This window comes from Lemur catta, chromosome 6, assembly GCF_020740605.2.
Source record: "Lemur catta isolate mLemCat1 chromosome 6, mLemCat1.pri, whole genome shotgun sequence".
NCBI lineage: Eukaryota > Metazoa > Chordata > Mammalia > Primates > Lemuridae > Lemur > Lemur catta.
The window spans coordinates 47,409,974-47,432,552 of record NC_059133.1 but is presented as its reverse complement, the minus strand read 5'-3'; the positions used below and the strand labels follow the sequence as shown (position 1 = coordinate 47,432,552).

Sequence of the window (22,579 nt, the reverse complement as noted above, 5' to 3'; positions counted from 1 at the left end):
CAAATTATAAGAAAACCTGAAGGAAAAAATAAGAAATCATTACACTGCCTTTTCAAAAATAATAAAATTAAGTATTCAAATAACACCAAATGTGCTACATAAATCAAAGAACAAGGGCAATGTGGGAATTTAAGTTGGAGCCAATTCTCTTTTTCACATTAAAAATGTCAGAGTAATCAAGTAGTTAAAGATGACACTCAATGATTAAAGACTAAAGATAGCCTTCCCACCTGCTAGTATTTCTTCCACAAACAAGCATAATTTTAAAACATTTAGGTGTGCCGTTTAAAATCAACAACTTTTTTTCCCTGTAAAGAAAAAGTTTCAAGACTTAAGCTTGTTTGCCCTGTAACAATGTGTTCTGTGACTATGTGAGGAACATTAACTTAGCTCAATTCTTCTCTACAGGAAGAAATGGGACCAAAAGACAGTACAAACACAATAGAACCACTGTGTTCTACCATGATTACTTTGTGGATGCAAGCCCACGAACCTGACTTTCAAATAAAGAGGAAAATACACTCTTCCTTTCACAGTAGTGTTGAAAAAGGAGAAAGATGAACACATACACACACACACACACACACACACAAACACACACACAGGTTTTTAACTAGTTCTAGACTATCCATTCCATATGAAATTTAGGGCTTAAAAGTGATCCTTCTAATAAATACATAAACTATTTAACCAGAGTTAATAAAAGCTAAAATGGAATAAAAGCTAAATGTTATGAATTCAAATCTCATTTCTTGATGTTAATTTCTTCTGTAGTCTGTATGTGATAGATTAGACGGTAGCCGACTTCCAACTATCAACTACGAACTGATTGCTAGGTTGGCTGACAGAAAACCTGAGTTTCATCATCAGTTCAGCTGTGATCATGGACCCATCACTTAACTTCTCCAAGACTCAGTTTCTCATCTGTGAAGTGGCGGTAATTACAGACCCTTTAGAAGGAGATAAGATAACTACCTGAGAAAGTGCCATGAGCATTTAAAAATGCATCGCCCAAGACACATCAAGCTATTATTATTTTACTCCTGTTATTTAATTTCTCCAAGTAGAAATACAGCTATTAATTGAAATACCTCTCAATGACACAGTGAAGCTTCATCTTTAAGATTTTTAAAGAGCTTTGAAGATGAAAGGATGCTAAGAATTTTCTTCACATGAATTTCTGGTCCCACCTGAATTTGTGTTAAATGGCATGAGGAGATAGTGATTGGGTTCCAGTGCAGTTACTAAAAATGAAAATCTTCTGCTTCTTTTAAAACTTTTTATTATAAAAGTCAACATGAGAAAGAATGAATCCCATACACTCCATTATGCACATTTAACAATTATCAGGATTTTGTCACCCTTGTTTTATCCATTCTTTTTTCCTTTCTTTTGTTCAAGCAAATAATGTCATTTCTCGACACATACTTCAAGATATATTTCTAAAAAATATGAACAGATAAGACAACAATGCCACTATTATAATTTACTTACTTTATCCTATAGTATATCTATAATTGTTTCAAAATGACAGTACTAGTATAATACTATGCAGTTTACTTGGTGATATTTTATATTTAGAATATATCATACTAAGGGAGATACAGGGAAAATACTCTATTTTCAAGACATTCAGAGCAATTATTTTCCTTGATTTCCTCTAAGTATTAAGTAGGTTCATTTATTTTAATTTGTTTTCAATTTGTGCAAGTTGCTTTTTCCCCTTTTTGATTAAACATAGATTTTAGTTCTATAAACATTCATACAGTTTCAAAGTCAAAACTATAAACCAAGATACGTTCATATAAGTTGTGCTTCCATTTTATGTGCCTTTAACTGATTCCCTCTATCCCCCTACAAATAACAAATTTTTATTATTCCTTAGTTTATCCTTCTGTTGCTTCTTTTAAAAAGTATTTTCTAGGCTGGGCACAATGGCTCACTCCTGTAATCCCAGCACTTTGGGAGGCTTAGCCAGGAGGATCGCTTGAGACCAGCAATTGGAGGTTGGAGTGAGCTGTGATCACACTACTGCTGTCTAGCCTGGGTGACAGAGTGAGACCTTATCTCAAAAAACAAAAACAAACAAACAAAATAACCCCACAAACACAAAAAATATTTTCTAAGTAGCTAGCGTACTATAAACGCTGATCTGCACTATTCTTTTTAAATAATTTATCCTATAGATCATTCTGTTCCATATGAATGCATTGAGAATGTTCTGAGTTCTTTTTATGGCAAATTAACCAATTTGCCCAATGGATGGATATTTGGGTTGTTTCTATTTTTTTTGTTTTCATTATAAATAATAGTATAGCCATAACCTTGACCATGAGGCATTTTATATTTTTGTCAGTGTGTCTTTGAGGTTGTTTCCCACAAGAGGAATGCATATGTCATTTTGCTAGATACTGCTGGGTTATCCTCTCTTGAAATTCTACCATTTTGCATTCCAAACAACCGTATGTGAGAATGCCTGTTTCCCTGTAAGCTCAATAATAATGTTGTCTAATTTGGGGATTTTTGACAATTTGACAGGAAAGAAGTGTTATCTCCCAATACCTTTTATTGCATTTTTATATGAGTAAGATTGAGGATCTTTTTGTATGTTTAGGAGCTATTTTCATTTATTTTTCCATGAACTATCTCACCTTATCTTTTACCCATTTTTCTATTGGGTTATTGCTCTTCTTGATGTTTGGGAGTGTTATATGAATTGTGAATATTTGCTTTGTAACAAAAGTTGCAAATACCTTTTCTTAGTTTGTCCATTACCATTCCCCCATTTAAAAAATTAAGGTGCATGTCAAAACTTGTTGAACTGTGCTCTAAAAAGGGTGAATTCTATTGTACGTAAACTATACAAATACCTTAGTTTTACATGGTGTAACCTACCATGACCACAATCAAGATTAGAACAGTTCCTGTCATTTGCCTTTTGACTCTCCTCTTGTGTTCTATTTTGCCATGAAGTTGTGGTTTTTTAGCTATTACAGCCATGATTTAATGAAAACAAGTTCTTTCAACAAATAATTTCATAATTCTCTTCTATGTTTTAAACAAACAGATTTTACAGCCTGAATGTACATTCTACCTGTGGAGGTGAGGACACATTGTTATAAGTATTATAAATGCATGTTTTTCTATTAAAGAAACCTTTAAATTTAAATTTAGAAAATCCTATAGCAAAGCTGAATAAGAACGTATTTTTTACTTAATGGGTCATGGGGTAAGCAGTAAGTTAAGGAAGCAACCAGGAATGTGGCAGCCTCTAAAAAAGACTTTTGGTGGTTTTGCTATTTCCAACATGCTACTGTATGGAATCAGATTATGCCACCCCAAAATATGCCACCTGGGTATAAGAATGATTTTGAGCCAAAGGTAATTGAGGAACAGCCAACTCAGGAAAAGCTCTAAAAACAGAGCTTAAATTTCTCATTTGCAAAGAAAATTTACATTTATAAAGGAACTTTCCATTTGTAAAGATGTCTTCTCTGGTACTGGAAAGCAGAGAATGACTCCACACAAACACACACACACACAACTCTTATCATCTGAGATGACTTAAATCATCATAACAAATCTTACCAAAAAATCCTTATATACCATAAATTTCCTAGTCACTGTCCCACAACCTACTTCCGTCCTACCCCTAAAAGTCCAAAACAGCCTTCTCCATAATTTGTTAAAATGGTAATATGATCCCTGGGGAATGTCTGCCTCTTTATCCTTTTGTTCTTTTTCTGTGAAGCTCCATATGCATATGTAATAGCCCTTCTTCTCCTGTTACCATGTCTTTTGTCAGTTTAATTTGTAGGCACCTCCCCCCGCCACACACACAGAACCTAAGAGGGTAGAGGGAAAGGTTTCTTCCTCTACACTATCCACCTCACGTGAACCTTGTGAGTTAAGTGGGAGATTGAATTTGGTTTGGTTGTTTTTGAACGATTAGCAAAGTTCAAGGATTTGGAGTCATATTTCCCAATGCCCAGCAATCACTCGTCCTCTGCACTGCGTGAGTCCCTCGCTAAACCACAAGAAGTTTCACAATGGTTGGAGCTTGTTTGTCTGCTCTTTTTGAGCTGGTGTTACGACACACCTTCCTCCCCCCAACACTCTTCATGTCATGCCCTGTCTCTGGTAGTTCCCAAATTCCTTGCTGTGGAAGTCTTAACTCCTCAGTTTATCTTTTAAGACCCTGGCCTTCACCTATCTGGTCAACTTTTCTCAATTTGAAGTGTTTGATTCCGCCTGCAAATAGAATGTGCTTGAGTTTTTGCTAGTGACCTTTCTTCTCCCTGAACTTTCTGATTCTCTTCCTCTCATCTTTCTCCTTCAAGACTCAAAACTAAATTTCACTTGCTTTGAAGGCTTCCCTGACCAAATCTTACCACATTCTTCTGACCTTTATCTTATATTTTAACACATTCTTCATAGGTTTATTGACTGGCTAACCTGCCTCTGTCATTATTATGTAATTGTTCCATGGGGTATATTTTTCTCATCAACTGATTATAAACATGGGGTATGTTTTTCTCATCAGCTAAATTATAGACTTGTAGAGGGCAGAAACCTATCTAACTCTTCTTTTATGTCTTACCCAGTTTCCATGGTGCTGTGCACATAGTAAAGTCTCAGTACTTAATGTAGTGAAAGAAAAGGATAGTACTACAGCATTGACACAGCACAGCCAGGAACAAGGGATAACAATTGCTGAACTATGTCCATTAGCAATTCTCCTCTTCTTTGATATGGACAATTTATGCTGTCCAGTTTAAGCTGCCCCTAAAGCCTCCATAGAAATTATGAAGCCATCTTTAGGTTTCTATTTGTATTTGGTAAGAAGGATCAATATCTCCCTAGAATGCTTTTCTTGAACAAAAAAGCATTTCTATTTACCTAAAGCTGTTGTCATAAGACACAGATTTCAAAGTCAGATATGATCATCAGATCTCTGCCTTGTGTTTGTGATAAACAGCCTATATTAGCCGCACTATTTCCTTCCTCTCTTTCCCAACTCCGCAGAGATTAGTTAAATCTCAAGCAAAAATTTCAGAAAACATCCTTTTATTCTTCCTAGGTTACAAAATGAGTATGTCTGCAGAGGAGACACCACTTGAGAAGTGGTGGGATTCCTCACTTTGAGGATAGCACTCAAAACAAGGAGTTGAGATCTAAAAGCTCTTAGCAAAAAGCCCAGGCTTGGGGTGGGGACTTAAATTAGTTGGAAGAATTGATCAAAATAAATTGTGGAAAGTTCGATGTCCCAGTCAATTGAATAAAAATAATCTTTTCTCTCAGTTAAAAACCTCCAATAGCAAATATCTGTCACACAAATACACTCTCCTATAACACATCAGATCAATTCACTGGAAGTCATTTGCGGCTGACAAAGCTTTCTGTTGTTCTCTGAGGCAGTCTGACTCCCGTCTCCCTCTAGGTCAGCTGGGCCCCGAAGCCAGTGTAGAGCAGTGGGTAGCACAGGGATGAGGAAGGGGGGCTTGGGAGCTGAGACTGCTTTGCTACTTGAAGCTGTTAACTCCTACTCCACGCTTCCCTTGCCTCAGGGGAAGTGAGGGTGTTAGGAGGATTCAGTGAGTTTGTACAGAATGTTGGGGCTCAGAAAGCAATACCCCAAAATGAGGGCCTCAGAAGCAGTCTCAGAAGCAAAAGTTTTTCTCTGACCTTCTGCTCGTCTGTCTCTCAGTCCCGTTCTCTACCGCTAGCCGTAGAAACTAGAATCCTTCTATCTTAAGGCAGGTCATAGAAACCAGAACTACTTTTCCCCAAAGCCAGCCATAAAATCTAAAAATAATACTCTAACTTCCCCTCTGCCTTTCTGTGTAAAAACTGGCCATAAATTATCTGACCTACTTTGTGGGACTGTAGGTAACAAGACCCCCATTCCAGAAAGGGTCCTGCCCCATACCGGAAGGAAGGAATGCAGGCTCAGGAGAGGCCAAGAAGAATCCAGAGAGACAGGCCTCGCTGGGTTTCCCCACTCAGTCTATTAATATTAGATCATACCCATTTTATCCAATCATTTTTCTACATGGCTATCCATACCTTGTTCAACCTAAGCATAAAAATGGGCAATTTCCACTGTATCTTGGGATCTTCATTCTGAAAGATCGTGTTTATACATGTTAAATAAATTTGTATGCCTTTTCTCCAATTAGTCTGCCCTTTTCAAGTTGATTTTTCAGCAAACCTTCAGAGAGCCAAGGGGAACTCTCCCCTTGCCCTCTACAAGACCAGCACACAGAATAGTGCCTGGTATATAGTAAGAGCGCGATAAATATTCAATGAGTTAATTTTTTTCTTATCTGAGGGGTCTTCTTTAAAAATAATATCCCAGAAATTAAAAAAACACAGCAATTGTTTCAGTTTTTTTTCCTTTTATGGGATTTCTTTCATTGGACATGAATAAACTAGTACTTTAATGAGGGCAAACAAAGTGTGTTTACTCAGTAAAATTCCCAACTATTTGAGGAACAACCCACCTAATTAAGTTTTAGTTTCAAATGCCCTTTGGGAGTCCTGTATCTTTACCAAAAAGATCAAAATGTTAATTTTGTTGTTGTTTTTGTATGTCCTCATTTGAGGGAAGCTAGAATTCTCCACTGCTTTCATTCAGCCTATATACATCCATCTTTTTAGCGTGGTTTAAATCATAAGAATAAAATTTTAGGCCAGGCGCGGTCGCTCATGCCTGTAATCCTAGCACTCTGGGAGGCAGAGGCAGGAGGATCGCCCGAGGTCAGGAGTTCAAGACCAGCCTGAGCAAGAGCGAGACCCCCATCTCTACTAAAAATAGAATGAAATTATCTGGACAGCTAAAAATATATATAGAAAGAAATTAGCCGGGCATGGTGGAGCATGCCTGTAGTCCCAGCTACTCGGGAGGCTGAGGCAGGAGGATCGCTTGAGCCCAGGAGTTTGAGGTTGCTGTGAGCTAGGCTGACGCCACTGCACTCTAGCCCCGGCAACAGAGCGAGACTCTGTCTAAAAAAAAAAAAGAATAAAATTTTAACTGTGACCTATGTGTAGATAATAGTAAGTGGAAATTACCAATGAACACCTTAGACCCCAGTGGTTTTGTGTAGTATTGGATTTTTTTTTTAATTTATGAAGCCACAAAGTTTTAAACTATTGTTACTATCTTTAGTTTCTCAATTTTAAACTGATTTTTGCTCTGAAATATTTCTGCTCTTTTTCTGTTTAGACTTCTAGTGGAAAATAAATTTTTAGATATAGAAGTGCTATATTTTTTCTCCTTTCTTCACAATCTTTTCTTAATACCACTGTAACCCCTAAAATGCCCAAATCAAGATCATATTAGACTTTTATTCATCTAGGCCTTATTGAAACTATTCTAATAGTTATTTCCACTTTAAAATAAAATATTTTTCACAAAATTGTTAGTAAGAGTGTGCTTTACTACCATGACTTAAGTTTTCAGAAATTTTAGGTCTGAGGCCTCCTACTCTTATTCCATAATCTACGCATCAATGAAGTTCCTCGTAGTATTAAAATGTAATTGTTTAAAAAACTGCAATCATCATCTGCCCTTCAGTTTCTTTTTACTATAAAATTAATAAATATTCCACACATACAAAAAACAGATAAAACTATAAAAATCTGTATTTTCAATACTCAGATAAAATACACATTAAAATGTTTCATATTTGCTTTAGCCTTTTTTGTTTCTTTTCTTTTTTTCCATTAAAGGCTAGTCAAGTGAAGCAGTGGTAGTGGAGAAGGAATCTTTTTCTTTTTAAAAAAATAAAATGTCAGCTGGGCACAGTGGCACACACCTGCTACTCAGGAAGCTGAGACTGGGAGTTCAAGGCCAGCCTGGGCTACACAGGGAGATCCAGTCTCTAAAAAAAGAAAAGAAAGAAAGAAAGCCTCACAACAAAATAAAGACTGCTCCCTATTTTCTTCTTGCCTTCATGCTCCCAAATTTGGGGTGTAGCTCTTCCTTCTGTTTTGTTACTTTATCTTTTAAAGGAGATGAGTAGTTATCACTTGATGAGAGTGAAGATCAACGTCAAGGGATTTGAGGGTCTGAGAAGGTGCTATGATTAAGTATTATAATGATCAAGGACTTTTTCATCAGATATGTGATTTCCCTTGGCCAGTCCTTATGGTAATGAGGTAATGCGGAAGCCTATGATGAAATCTACTTGGGCGCAGACATCTAACTATGGGATTCATTTTGGAGTACTTACACCAGCTAGTGTCCCTTGCACAAAATAGTTCAGCTCATTCCAGTAGGTCCTTGCTATGTTGGATTGGCAAATCTAGTGACAGGAAAAACCATTTGTTTTTCTCCTCCACCTTGTCCTATAAACCTGGGTAACCTCCAGGTTCACAGGTATCATATAATTTCCTTGGTTATTGAGGATGTGTCCAAGCATGGAAATACTATCCTTATATGTGATCATATTAATATTAGCTAATATTAATGACCTTTTATGTGCCAGGCATAGTGTTTTACATGCCTTATTTTATTTAATCCCTGTAAAAATAAAATCCTACAAGGTAAGAATATACAATTATCCCCCATTTTCCAGACATGGAATTGAGGTTTAACTAGATAATTTGCTGTGGATCGTACCATCTTAGCTCACATTTGAACATAGACAGTCTGATTTCCCTTTTTTAATCAATTTTTTTATTGAGCTAATATGTACACATATAATCTACCATCTTTGCCATTTTTAAATGTACAGCTCAGTGGTAATAAATACATTCATATTCTTTTTTATCCCCTTCATTCCCTGCTTCCCCTTCCCCTTTCTGGCTTCTGGTAATCACTGATCCACTCTCTGTCTTCACAAGATCCACATTTTTAGCTCCCACATGAGTGAGAACATGTGATATAAGTGTGTATACACACACACACACACACACACACCCACACTCACATACACACACCTAGGTTGATTCCATAGTTTGGCTATTGTGACTAGTTCTGCAATAAACATGGGGGTGCAGATGTCTCTTTGATAAATATATTGGTTTCCTTTCTTTTGGATATTATACCCAGTAGTGGAATTGCTAGATCATATGGCAGTTACATTTTTAGTTTTTTGAGGAATCTCCATAGTGTTCTCCATAGTGGCTCTACTAATTTGCATTTCCACCAACAGCGTAGGAGGGCTCCCATTTCTCCACATCCTCACCTGCTTGCTGCTGGCAATCTCAGATCACTGCAGCCTCAAACTCCCTGGCTCAGGACATCCTGCCCCTCAGCCTCCTGAGTAGCTGGGACTATAGGTCTGCACTGGCTCTAGAAGTTTTGAGAGAAATTTTAGCCTATCATTTTTTTCTTTTTGCTCACACTTTATTCAGCATCAGAATCATTTTTTCCTTTTTAAAGCCAATTTAAAAACCAGCCCTTTGTGATAGGCTCTTTTTTTTTTATTGTGACAGAATGACCTTTCTGAATTATTTTCAGAACAATTTAGTTATCATTTTGAAAATCTTCTTATTTTATGTCTCTACTGATTCTACCAGTGTTGATGGAGAAGAACAGAACATGGCAGAAACATGAAAGAAATATGACTCTTCCAGCAGGAAAACAAGATGATGGAAATATAGCAGTTAGGATGATAGGGCTGACTCAACTGGCTTAAACAACAAAGAAAATATATTATCTCACATAACAAGGAGTCCTAATTAGAGCAGCTTTGAAGTTGGTTAATTCAAAGACCTATGCAGTCTTCTTTTATCATTCTGCTTTGCCACGTCTGCATGGTATCAGTTTGTCCATAATATGGCTACTGAATTCCCAGTTACCACATTCAGGCATGCAAACTCCAGTGGAAGAAAAGATGGTCTTTTTTTGTGGGTCTCTTTTCAAGGTAAGGAACGTTTTCCCAAAAGCTACCTACCTAACTTTCCCTCTCATCTCAATGGCCGGGTCCAGGAGACCTGTCCACGCCTAAAGCAATCCTCGGCAAGGAGCATGAGACCACCACAACTGACTCTGAACATCAGGCCTTACCCCGGAGCTGAGATTGGACCTCTTTCCCTCAGGGGGGTATTCTTGAACTAAAGTCCTTGTTTAATTAACAAGGAAGAAGTATGTAAAGCATGTTAAGTATGCAACAAAGTCTAATATTTAGGGCAAGAAAGACTAATATTTACTTGGCCCTATTACATGCCAAGGACTTTACATGGATTCTCTCACTTACTCCTTACAGTAAGCCAAAGAGAATAAAATGAAAACATTGTTATTCCCATTTTACTGATGATGAACTTGAGGCCCAGAGAGGATAATTAAATTGCTAAAGGTTACTTAAAAGTCAGTGACAGTGTTACACAAATTCAGGTCTACCTGACCTCCAAGGACATGCTTTTTCCATATCACACAGGTATCAAGGTAACAGTCTGTCAAGGTGACCTTTTTATAAATCTCTCTGATAAAGTATCTTAGTTCCTGGCACATCTTAAGAATATTACCTATCATTATAATTACACAAATGTAATCCTATTATGCATGCTGTTTCATGACCTGCTTTAAGAACTATTTGCCAATCTCATGAGTGAAAAATGGGCCTCATTGTTTTCATTTGCTTGCGTTTTCATAAGCCTTAACAGTCTATTCTCCACCCAGCAACCAAAGAGATCCTTTAAAAAGGTAAATCAAATATTGTCATTCTTTTGCTCAAAATCTCCTGTGGTTTCTCATCTCAGAGTAAAAACCAAAGCTAAAGTCCATACAATTGCTTTCAAGGCACTACAGGAACAGTAACCTCTCTGTCCCTGTTACTTTTCTGATGGAAATTCCTACTACTCTCCTCTTTACTTGCCCACTTCAGAAACACTGGCTTCTTTGGTTTTATTTGAACATACCAAGCATACTCCTGCCTCAGGGCCTTTGCACTTGCTGTTCTTTCTGTCTACAATGCTTTCCCCACGGATATCTGCATGGCCAGCTCCCTCATCTCCTACACATCTTTGCTCAAATGTGACCTTCTCAGAGGCACTTTCAATAACCAGTCTATGTAAAACGTTCTTTATCTTTCTTCCATGATTTACATGAGAGTACTTATTACCTTCTAACATACTATATAATTCCTTTATTCATTTTGCCTGTCTCCCTCCAACTCCTAAGAAACTATAAGCTCCATTAGAACAAGGGGTTTTGTCTGTTTTGTCCAGTGGGGTATCCTTTGTGCTGAGATCAGTATCTGGCAGATAGTTTGTGTTCAATAAATATTTATTGATTGAGTGAATGTTTTAATATATGCATGACTGATAAGTTATTTACATTTCTCCTTTTATGAACTGCTTGTCATGTCCTTTGCTTATTTTTCTATTAGGTGTTCAACATTTTTATTGATTTGTATGAGCTCCTTATATTTTACATACATCAGCCCTGTCATTTATATTGCAAACATTTCCCCCAGTTTTTTCTTTGTCTTTTAACATTGTATATATGTGCAGGTGGTAAAAATATTTAAATTTTTACATAGTCAAATTTAGAAATCTCTTCCTTTGTGATGTGTGTTATCTTTATTAAGACAAGTTAACAAAAGATAAATTTTACTTCTAAATGTATTTAGTCATAGGGTGAGCTGTGTCTAAAATTTTCTCTGCATTTATTATATTTGTATTTCTGCTATTTGTGGATTTGGATATATAGTATTAATACTTAAAGAATATAATTTAAATTTTTTGATTGATAATCACATGTATATAATCATTTTTGTCATGATCATTTATCTGGTGAGTGAGAAGGATTAAAATGCTATTAAAGCCTTCATTTTATGTTAATTTAAGGGAAATAATTTGATTTGATAACATGATAATTAAAATTATAAAACATTTTTGTACATGTTTATAATATTTCCATATATTTCTTAAGTTTTAGCTGGGTGTGGTGGTTCATATCTGTAATCCCAGCACTTTGGGGGGCCAAGGCAGAAGGACCACTTGAGGCCAGAAATTCAAGACCAGCCTGGGCAACATAGCAAGACCTTGTTGCTACAAAAAATTAAAAAATGGACGGGCATGCTGGGGCATGCTAGTGCATGCCTGTAGTCCTAGCTCCTCGGGAAGCTGAGGCAGGAGGATCGCTTCCCTTGAGCCCAGGAGCTGGAGGCTGCAGTGAGCTATGATCATGCTACTGCACTTCAGCTTGGGTGACAAAGTGAGACCCTGTCTCTTAAAAAACAAGTTTTAAATATATTCGCCATTTGATATAGAAGTAAAAGGTTACTAGGCTACAAATCTAAATCATTGGGATTCTTGTATTATGGGACTATTTATAGTGATAGAGCCCATTTATGAATTCAATTGTGTGTTTGACAATAAGTCCTTTCAAAATTGAACTTGGTTGAATATATTTTATTTATTCCACCCCCTTCCCTGAATTTTAAATGTTAAAAATGCCTAGTTGCTTATGACATTTTGAGTTTTTACAAATACTATTTTCATCAGCCAAGTTTTGAAATCATAATATATTTTTAAAAAATGCTATCAGAGACCGGGCATAGTGGTACGTACCTATAATCCCAGCTACTTTGGAGGCTGGGTTGGGAGGACTGCTTGAGCCCAGGAGTTCTAGACAAGCCTGGGCAACATAGGGAAACCTTCTGTCTCTAAAAACAAAAATAAAAACAAAAAAAAACTATCAGGAAAAAATAGAAATACGATTATTATGCTGCTTTTAGGAAACAAAATGCCAATTCTTCCTTCCTTTACTTACATTTTTTGCTTTTTGTTGCTTAAAAGCAACATTATTACTCATTATTTAATCATGCCTTTTTATTATGACTGATTCTGATGGTGCTGACAGATATAAAAATTCATTGCGTCCTTTGGAGCTTAAAAATACTACTATGAAAAAATCGTCTTTATGGTGTAGTCACTGCAGGGTGGGGACTTGGGGCCACATGTGGCCTTCTGGATTCTTGAGTTTGGCCTTTTGACTGAATCTAAATTTTATAGAAAAATCTTTTTAATAAAGCAATTTGTTCTGTGAAGTTTGGAATCCATCAAGGGGCCACACTTGGGGATCCGGAGGTTCACATGTGGCCTTGAGGCCACAGGTTCCCCACCCCTGCGTGGATCATAAAGCATTTTAATGTATTTTTCCTTTTAATGTTTTTCCTCAAAATATTCAGAAACTTTAAAATAATTTGTTCTGGGTGAGATTATGTCCCACTTTCCACAATTAAACAAGTTATTTTAATTCTTTAACCTATACATTACTCTTAAATTGAAGTGTTTAATAACGACTGTGTTAATGAAATATGATAATATTTAAATAATGAAAACTAAATAAGAAAAATCTTTCATAAAGTAAGTAACTTGTCCTACTCCCTTACGTTAGGTTATGGGCATGGCACACACAGGGATCAGTTTAAACTGGGCAAAACAATAGGGAGTTAGAATTCCTGGCTTCCTATTGTTCAGTAGCTGTGTGGCTGGAAAGAGGCCTTTAACGTAGGATCTTGAACATGGGCTGTAACTCTAAGGCCTGCCTTCTGGAGTTGTGACTCACTTGGAGTAATATATTATTTTGCAAGCTGGATGTGTAAGCCTGAAGGAAGGTGGAGCAGGTTTACAAGCCTTCTTTCCGCCAGAGGATAGAAGAAGGATGACTCACTCACAAGCCAATTCTTCTTCCCTCCCCCCCCATCATCTCTGGTCCACTTCTCCCTCCCACTAGTCCACAAATGGGCATGGCTGACCAGGACCAACCACAGAATCCAGAAGGGTATGTGACAACATTCATGTCAGCAGAACACAGAGCAGAGTGGTCCCAGCCACTTCACCTACAGCTCGCTACCTTCCTCCCTCCCTTCCTTCCTGCTCTAGTGTGAAGCCGGCATAAAATAGCACTACGCCTTACAGAGTTGCTCTGAGGATTGAGGGAGATCACATAAGAAAGTTTAGCTATAATGGGTGAAATTTTACTCTTTTCTAACTTTTCCCTTCCTCTCCTAATGAAACCTCTGCTGAAGCCTGCTTACCATAGCAGTGCTGAAGCTTCAAAACTTTTCAGTCAAGATCTATGCAAGTAAATTAGTATAATTTAAATCATTCCAATAACGCCCAGGTGTAAAAGACTGGTACCCACAGATGGCTTTTAAAAGAGGATTAGCTGACTGGAAGGATTTATGGAAATTTTGGTACGTGGGTGAACAGAATTCCCTGATCCCCTTACCCCTACCATTTAAGCTATTCCTTGTGAGTGACCGTACAAAGCTGATTGTGGAAGGGGACATTAATAAAGCACATTTAATTAATAAGTACTGTATTAATAAGACTGTTCTGTAACTATAGAATCAGTTCACCCCCTTTTGCACTAAGTGGGCGTCTAAGATCATAACGACATTTGCCGTCCTTATTTAGGAATGAGCCCTCACTAGGGAGAAGGGGGAAAGGGTAAGACCGAAGCTCAAATGAATGACCAGAAAGGATGTTTTCATTCGAATAAACTTAACCCAGTTGCTACCTCCCCACCCATTTCTGCTAACTTTTAACTCTCCAGGAGGGGCGGGCTGCGGGGGTTCAGGACGGGGCGTTACGCCTGCAGGACGCCCGCGGGTCTGGGGGCCTCTCGGCCGGGCAACCTCCACCGTCCCCCGAAGGGGCCCGGGAGGGGGCGAGCAGGGCGGGGACCGCGGAGACAGCTCCCAGCTCTGCTCCCGCCCTCTCCAAAACTCGAGCTAGCGGAACAGGGGGAGGGCGGACGGATCGCAGAGGAATTTGCAGTTTCCGGGAGGTTGGGGAGGCGACCCCGAGCACGGCCCCACCGGGACCCAGCCCTCAAACCCGGCTTTCCGGGTTCCGCAACGCCGCGAGGCAAGCGCCGCGCGCCTGCACGGGGGTGGCTGCGCCTCCCCCACCTGCGGCCCCGCGGGGAGGGGCTCTGCCGGGGCCGGCGGGCCGGGGCGGGGCAGCGGGAGGCGGGATCGCGGCGCACCCGGGCCGGGCAGCGCCTGGAGCCGAGCCGGGAGGCGGCGGGAGGGGCCCGGACGGCCGGGTTGAGCGGCGGCCGCAGCTGCAGCAGGACGGCCCGCCGGCGGCTCCGAGCCGCACGCCGGGAACCTCGCGGGGCGGGCGGGCGCGGCACCCCCTGCCTGGCCGCCTGCGCCCCGGGAGGCCGCCCGCGCGCGACGGGGCCAGCAGCATGAGCAGCGGCTACAGCAGCCTGGAGGAGGACGCCGAGGACTTCTTCTTTACCGCCAGGACCTCCTTCTTCAGGAGAGCGCCCCAGGGCAAGCCCCGCTCTGGCCAGCAAGTGAGTAGCGCGCGGCGGGCGCTGCAGCCTGCGCCCCGGAACTCCGGGGGTCCCACCGCCCCCGGCCCCGACTCTGCGAGTCTCCGCGGGGCGCTTTGGGGATGCTTGTCCGGAAGGAGGAGGGGGCCGAGATGTGGCTTCTGCTGTTTTGGGTCTCCGGAACGTGCCTGGAGCTCGTGCATGTGGGCGTGGGGCTTTCTGAGCGCGGCGAGGAGGAGGAAGGGCGGGGAGGCTGGGGCCGGCTCCTGCCTCGCGCGCCTGATGGCCTCTGCCGCTCCGCCTCGGGCCGCCGGCTGCGGGGCGCAGTTCCGAGAGCCAGGAGGCGTCCCCGGGCCGCTCCCGGCGTTTCCCCCTTCGCGCCCCGCTGGCTCAACGGTCGGGTCCTCGCGCCCGGCCTCCCTGTTAGTCCGCTCAGTGGCCTGTGGCCCCCTGCATGGTTCGGGGCGCCATATGATGCCAGGGTGGCAGCGATGACCTGGCCTCCCCGCTTCCCGGCCCGGGCGCTCTGGAGGGGAAAGGGCGCCGAGGGCCGCGGGCCTGACCGTAGCAGGCGCTCACCGAAACCCAGTGGTTGCGGGACTCACGGTTGTGCCTTTGCTGTAAAGTCAGTGTTGTCGGTGCCCAAATGTTTTGCAAACAAGCTCCGGTGCTAGGTAAATACTAGCCGGCGAGGACTAACCTTTAGCCGGTTTCTTCCTTTTTTGGAGGTAGCACGCCGTGGGAAGCACGACTTGAGAAAAGCTGGGAAGGGAACTTGTGCCAGTTTCGCCGACCCGGGCAGAGTTTTTTAGGGAGGCCTTCCCGAAGCGGGGCGCGTCGGCGGGGCGAAGTCTGGCCTCCTGGCCCTGGGAACCTCACCAGGGAGCCGGGCCAACCCGGCCACGCTCACATCAGATTGCACAGGGCTGTAATGGAACAAGTTTGTTGCTCTTAAAAAACAACAGGCGCGCAGCAAACATTTCTTATCAGACTTTATCCTGGAGACCAGAAGCAAGAAAAATCGTTCAGAGGACGAATGATGAGATTTTGCGTGTGTGTGTGTGTGTGTGTGTGTGTGATCTGTCAGGGTGTCCTTGCCAGACCTTTTACGTTTAACCATTTTCTGACCTCAAATTTCTAAGATTCTGGAGTTCTAGTCTTTTCATCCTCTTAAGTCCCAAACCAGAAGAGGGAGAGGGGATGGTGAAAGGTAAACTGCAGTCAAGTGCCATTATTCAGTAGCCACAGTGAATTCTGAGTGAAGTTGTGGTGCAGTAGTTGTCCAGTCTGTATTGTGTCTAAGACTTAAAGCTGCACTATTTACTAATCACTTTGGGTGATCTGTTATTTTCAGTAGAGTGTGCTCCTACGGCTTGAGATCTCTGTGAAGTTTGGAAGTCATAAATACCTCTCCACACCCCCCATCAGTTATGGGAAAATTGCATTTCCCTGTGCTTTTTTCACTTTTCTTTTCTTTCTTTCTTGGACTTCCCTCTTTTTTCCTTCTCCACTTTGTATTTTCTCTTTCCATTTATGTTGCTGTTACCATTTGACATGAAACTAGTCTATTCTAGAGGTGTCTACTAATGTACAGAAAACTTATTCGTTCCTGGATTCTCTAGGTGTAAGATGCTCCTTCACAAGAGCCAAAGTATCCAGGTTGGAATTGTATGAGAATCCTTTAGTGCTTTAAAAAGTAAAGACATCATTTGTTTTTCAGGTTTATTTACAAATAGTGTCTCTACGTCATGTGCATTAATTTATGTAATATTCATCTAGAATGTATATAGTATACTCATGTAATATTGCTTATTTAGCATTTAGAACTAATCTAACATTAATGTGTATTTTGCAGTGTTGTGTTAGAAATCAGGACAGTAAGACATAGTTCCTAGCTTGAAGAGTTGTATTTTGAAGCTTTATTGCTTATATATTTCCCCTTCTATTATAATACATGTAAGGTACTGAGTTATGAGAATTATTTGCCAGGTGGAGAAAGTGTTCTAAATTCTGAATTTTAACGGGCATTTTCATTTATTTAAAGAAGTGATGTTGAGTGTTTACAATTCTTGATAATATTTGTGAACTAAGGAAGTAAAACTTATCATAAATGTAAAGCAAAGCACTCTTAATGTAGCACATTTTTTTAACCCAAGGTTAGTAAGCCTTTTTTTTATTAATTTCATTATGCTGATTGTAAGAATAGGATAAGCACTTCTGACATACAGTGTAATAGTAGTGAAATTTATCTTTTCTCTAGAGAGGTGGAAATAGAGGTGTTGCCATAAGGATAATAGTGATTTTTTTTTTTTTTGATGTTGTACCACCCAATAGAAAAGCTAGGAAAATGAGATTTCTAGGACTCTTGAAAATATCCAGAGAAAGCAAGGTGTTTGTGGTAAATGCAGGATGGGGAAAAAGGGGTTGGGGGAAGACTAGATATTTCTTTCTTCTTTTGCCAGACAAGGGAACATAGCCCAACTTCTTTTCATCCTCCACAATTACAAAAACCTTATAGATATAAAGGTTTATTTTGTACCCTGTTCTCTTTCTGGGGGGAAAAAGGAGGAAAAGGGTTAAAAACCTGCCTAAGGGATATAAAGGGAATGGACACATGGCCTTTTTGTGGCAGTTTGAATGTCATGTGTATTGCTGTATCCCCAGGGCCTGGACCAGTACCTGACACACAGTAATTGCCCAGCGAATGCTAGTTGAATGAATGAATGCTTTCCTGGTTTGATAATAATTGGACTTTTTTTTCTATCTTTTTTTTTTTTTTTTAATAAAGAGATGGGTCTTGCTCTGTCTCCCAGGCTGAAGTGCAGTGGTGCCATTGTAGCTCATTGCAGCCTGAAACTCCTGGGCTTAAGCAATCCTCCCTCCTGAACCTCTGGAGTAGCTGGGATTATAGGCATGTGCCACCACACCTGGCTCTTTTTTTTTTTTTAAGAGATGGGGTCTTACTGTGTTGCCCAGGCTGGTCTCAAACTCCTGTCCTCAAGTGATCCTCCTGCCTCAGCCTCCCAAGGTGCTGGGATTAGAGGCACGAACCACCATACTTGGCCAATAATTGGATCTTTACAATTTTCAAATATATCCTATCTTACAGTTCTCCCAAGAACCCTCTAAAGCAGTAACCTAATGAAAGTGAGTTCTTGTTTAGTGATCGTCTAAGGCCCACACTTAGCAGGAAGGCTGGAAACTCAGGTTTTCTGACTCAGATTCCATGCTCCTTTTTGTTACTTCTCAGCTATAAAAAATAATTTTAAAATTCCATTTTCCCTTTGCAAATATGCACATCTATAATTTAGGAGTTTTGTAAAATTTCAACTCCCTGACATGCATATATTGTCATTACATCGTTCATAATTCATATTTGTGGATTTACTGGGTTTCAAAGGATCCACCTAATTGTTCTGCCAGAGATGTAGACAGTTCTGTAATTCATAATTTGCCTTTTCTGATTTCCCAACAAAATCAAATTATCTATAAATACAGGATGCATTCAGATTGCCAAAGGGTAGAAATGGCCTAAAATTGTAGAGCATGTCTTCTTACTTCTTAGCTAAGGTGATTACTTTTCTTCCTGAGCCTTTGGTAGTTAATAGGAATAAGGATATGAGAAACTATTTTTGCTTTAGAGTTAGAATAGACAAGAAGTCTTAAAAAACTTGAAATTATCTTCTGAACCATCCACACTTTTTAAAATCTTATGCTGAAGAATTGTTTGATAACATAGGCCTGTGTGATTCCATACAACAGGCTTCAAATTCTCCCTTTGAGTTTTCTCCTTCTGATTGTTCAAATATTTTTGTGGCTCTTTATTTGGTTGTATCTTACTGCTAGAATCAACAGTAATGAGTTGCACTCTTTTATTTGCATTTCCATTAGGAGTTGTGAAGGCAGATCACTGGGGTAAAAGAATAATAGCGGTTTATAACATTAAAGGTATTTTGGTTATATTAACTTTTTATATTAACTTTTAATCCCTATAATATTGGATATAAACATTCCAATCAGCCATTTTGAGTAGTGCAAGGTGATTTGCACATCTCTTCTGCATGTCTGATATATTCTCTCTCGTGAGACAGTATTAATCCATTGGAATTTTGTGTTTGTGTGAGCAAAACTCACAAAGGCATATTCCTTTAACTCAATTTCAGAAGAAAATTATTCCACAGTCTTCTGTAATCTCATATATGAGCAATACACTCTTTATCCCATTTCTTCTTCTGGCTAACTTGCAAGATTTGGGATTATTTGGATAGCAGTGACACAAAACATTTTTGAAAACAAAGGCTAAAAATATCCAATAATGTGGTTATTCTTTTTAGAGTTCCTTTGGCAGTCAGTGCATGTCATACTGTTAACATTCTTTTTCTGGGAGAAAAAAACTCAGGCCAAATGCTTTCTAGTTTGGCCTGATCACCAGCTCTTAGCCCTGGGCATAGCCCATGCTTCCCCCCACCTCCTTAGAGTAAATAACTGTCTTTCCATTAAGGCCCCAGTTTGAGACTTGCTTTTCACTCCTAATTTGGCCCAAGGCCATTAGCTAGCAGTCTCTCTTCTGAAGGGATGATGAAAAGACAAAATAGGATATGTGATAGATGCAGGCAAAAGAGCTTCTCTTATGTGACAGGTCTTGGAAAACTTTGCCTGTTTGCATCTTCATCTCATCGAAGAGCTTCATTGCTTAGTAGGGCATTTTTATTCTCAAGGCAAGCAAGCATCACCGATATTACAAGGCCCAGCTTGTTGTTTACCCTCTGATGTAATAGCCTTATTTATTTATTTGTTTTTGTAATAGCCTTTAGATAATAGCGTATAACTGGGACTCTAGTCATATTAGTCTTCTCTCAATTCCTTTCAGGCTGCAAGTTTTTCCCCATCTCAGAACCGTGGCCTGTAGTTACTTCCCTCCATTCTCCTTCACGTGTCAACGTAAATGTCATCTTCTCAGAGAAGCACCAATCTGAAATAGGCACCCCTCCCCTCTTAAAGCCCTCAGTTCCTTCCCTTTATAGCAAACATTATAATTTGTTATATTTTGTTTAATGAGGACAGACATTTTCCTGTTAATCTAGCACATAAAATAAATGCCTAGCGCTTAATAGATGCTTGAATGAACGAAAACCTCATTTTGGATGGATGTCTCAGTATTTGGTACTTTTAGGGTTTTTTTAATATACAAGTACACACAATTTCTCCTTCCTTCCTTCCTTCTTTTCTTTCTTTCTACCCTTCTTTCTTTCTCTTCCCTTCCTTTCTTTTTTTTAAGAGACAAGGTCTCACTCTGTCACCAGGCTGGAATGCAGTGGTGTGATCATAGATCACTGAAGCCTCCAACTCCTGCAATCAAGTAATCCTCCAGCCTCAACCTCCTGAGTAGCTAGGACTGCAGGTTTGCCACCACCATGCCCAGCTAATTTAAAAAATTTTTTGTAGAGACAGGGTCTATGTTGCTTAGGCAGGTCTCGAACTCCTGGAGCAATCCTCCTACTTTGGTCTCTCAGAGTGCTGAGATTACAGGCATGAGTGAGCCACTGCACCAATTCCCACTTTCTAAACTAAACGATAAGCCTACACAACAGGTAGTAGTCATTTAAAATTGGATCATATTGGTAATAGCTGTTGTTTGTTATGAGTTAGGGATGACTCACTTTATTTATTTTCCCCTTGCTTTAAGAAAGCTCATCATTTATTCATTTATCCGTTTTGTTGAGTGCCCTATTATCTGCCAGACACTGTTCTAGGCTCTGGGGATAGGGCAGTGAACAAAACAAAGTCCCTAGCTTCATTTAGTAATATTTTTAAAAAGCTTACCCAATAGGCAAAATATCTCTAATTTTCCTTTAAATGGTTTGTTTCTTTAGTGTATTTAAGGAAACTTTGAACTGTTGATGGTTTTTTAGGAACACATCTATTGTGTAAAGGGTGGTAAAGCCATACATCTATTTAGATGGAAATGTTGACATGGAAGTGTATCCCTGTAAAACAATTGTAATTTCCTTATTGATGTCTGTGCTAAAATGTAGCCCATTTAGTCATTTGGTAGATGACTGCTTCCCAACAGAAACACAGCCATCTTCAAGGATAGAAAATGCATTCAACCAAGTTAATAACTCTCACGAGAGTTAACCAGAAAATTTCCAAATCTGGTTTATTTTCCAGGTTTTTCTTTTTCTCTCTCTTTTTTTTTTTCAGATATGGAGGGGGTCTCAGGGTCTCACTGTATTGCCTAGGCTGGAGTACAATGGCTATTCATAGGCACGCTCATAGCATACTACAGCCTTGAGCTCCTGGGCTCAGGTGATCCTCTTGCCTCAGCCTCCTGAGTATTCCAGATTTTTCTTAATAACTTAAACAGTTCTGTTGTGGCTAGCAGTAGCTAGTCAAATGACTTATTTGCTTGTTAATTTTTTTAATGGTGAGGGCCAGATAATGTTCTAGGAAGGATGTCAGAGCCCATAAAAAGGATTAAATTTTGAAATATATGTAAAAATATTACCATTGGTTCTGAGATAGAAGTGACCATCCTAAAGATGTTCTGTTTAATACAGTTGTCACTGGCCACATGTAGTTATTGAATCCTCAAAATGTGGCTAGTCTGAATTCAGATGTGCTGTAAGTGTAAAATACATGCTGGATTTTTAAGACCTAACAACAAAAGAAAGAAAGAATATAAAATATATCAGTAATTTTAAAATACCAATTATGTGTTGAAATGGTAATATTTTAGGGATACTGGGTTAAATAAAATTAATTTTACCTATTTGTTTTTTAACATAGCTACTGGAAAACTTAAAATTATACACATGGCTTGCATTATATTTCTGTTGAACAAGGCTGCTTGCTAAAACAGAGCTGGTAGTCCTTGCCAAGGGTTTGAATCTCCATCAACTTGGTGGCTGCAGATGGATGGATTCAGGGGGTGGTGCCAGGCAGGCAGGCTAGAAAGATTTTTTTCTTTTTTCTTTTCTTTTTTTTTTTTTTGTGAGGAGGAACTTGCCCTTTACTGTTGGGAATAATTTCTTCTCAGCCTATCTTGGGTCACACATACCAGCACTTAAGGGTTGTGAAACTTGTGTGGGGAACTTCCCTCTTTTTTTCACATACGAGCCAATAGGATAAAACTGACCTAATGGCATTCTCAATGCAATTCTGACTTTGGTTTACAGAGAGAATCGGGTCCATACTTCATGGATTATTAAAACAGCCATCTTAATATGCATTTTATGGACTGGAATTGCTAACTGCTGCTACATGATTCAGTCAGCTAAGAATAATTTACTAATTATATATTGCAGCACTCAATTCTCTCTCCAGATGCTA

At 39.7% G+C, this 22,579-nt stretch overlaps 1 protein-coding gene across 1 annotated transcript in view; it reads left to right on the top strand.

Moving 5' to 3' along the window:
- The first annotated feature begins 14,975 nt into the window (after window positions 1-14,975).
- The window catches only part of RASSF3 (Ras association domain family member 3), a 63,656-nt gene continuing 56,052 nt past the window's right edge, over window positions 14,976-22,579 (top strand). Inside the window, exon 1 of the mRNA XM_045553438.1 lies at window positions 14,976-15,268. Within this exon, the coding sequence (XP_045409394.1) occupies window positions 15,158-15,268 (111 nt within the window). The 5' untranslated portion in view covers window positions 14,976-15,157. The remainder of the gene's footprint in view (window positions 15,269-22,579) is intronic.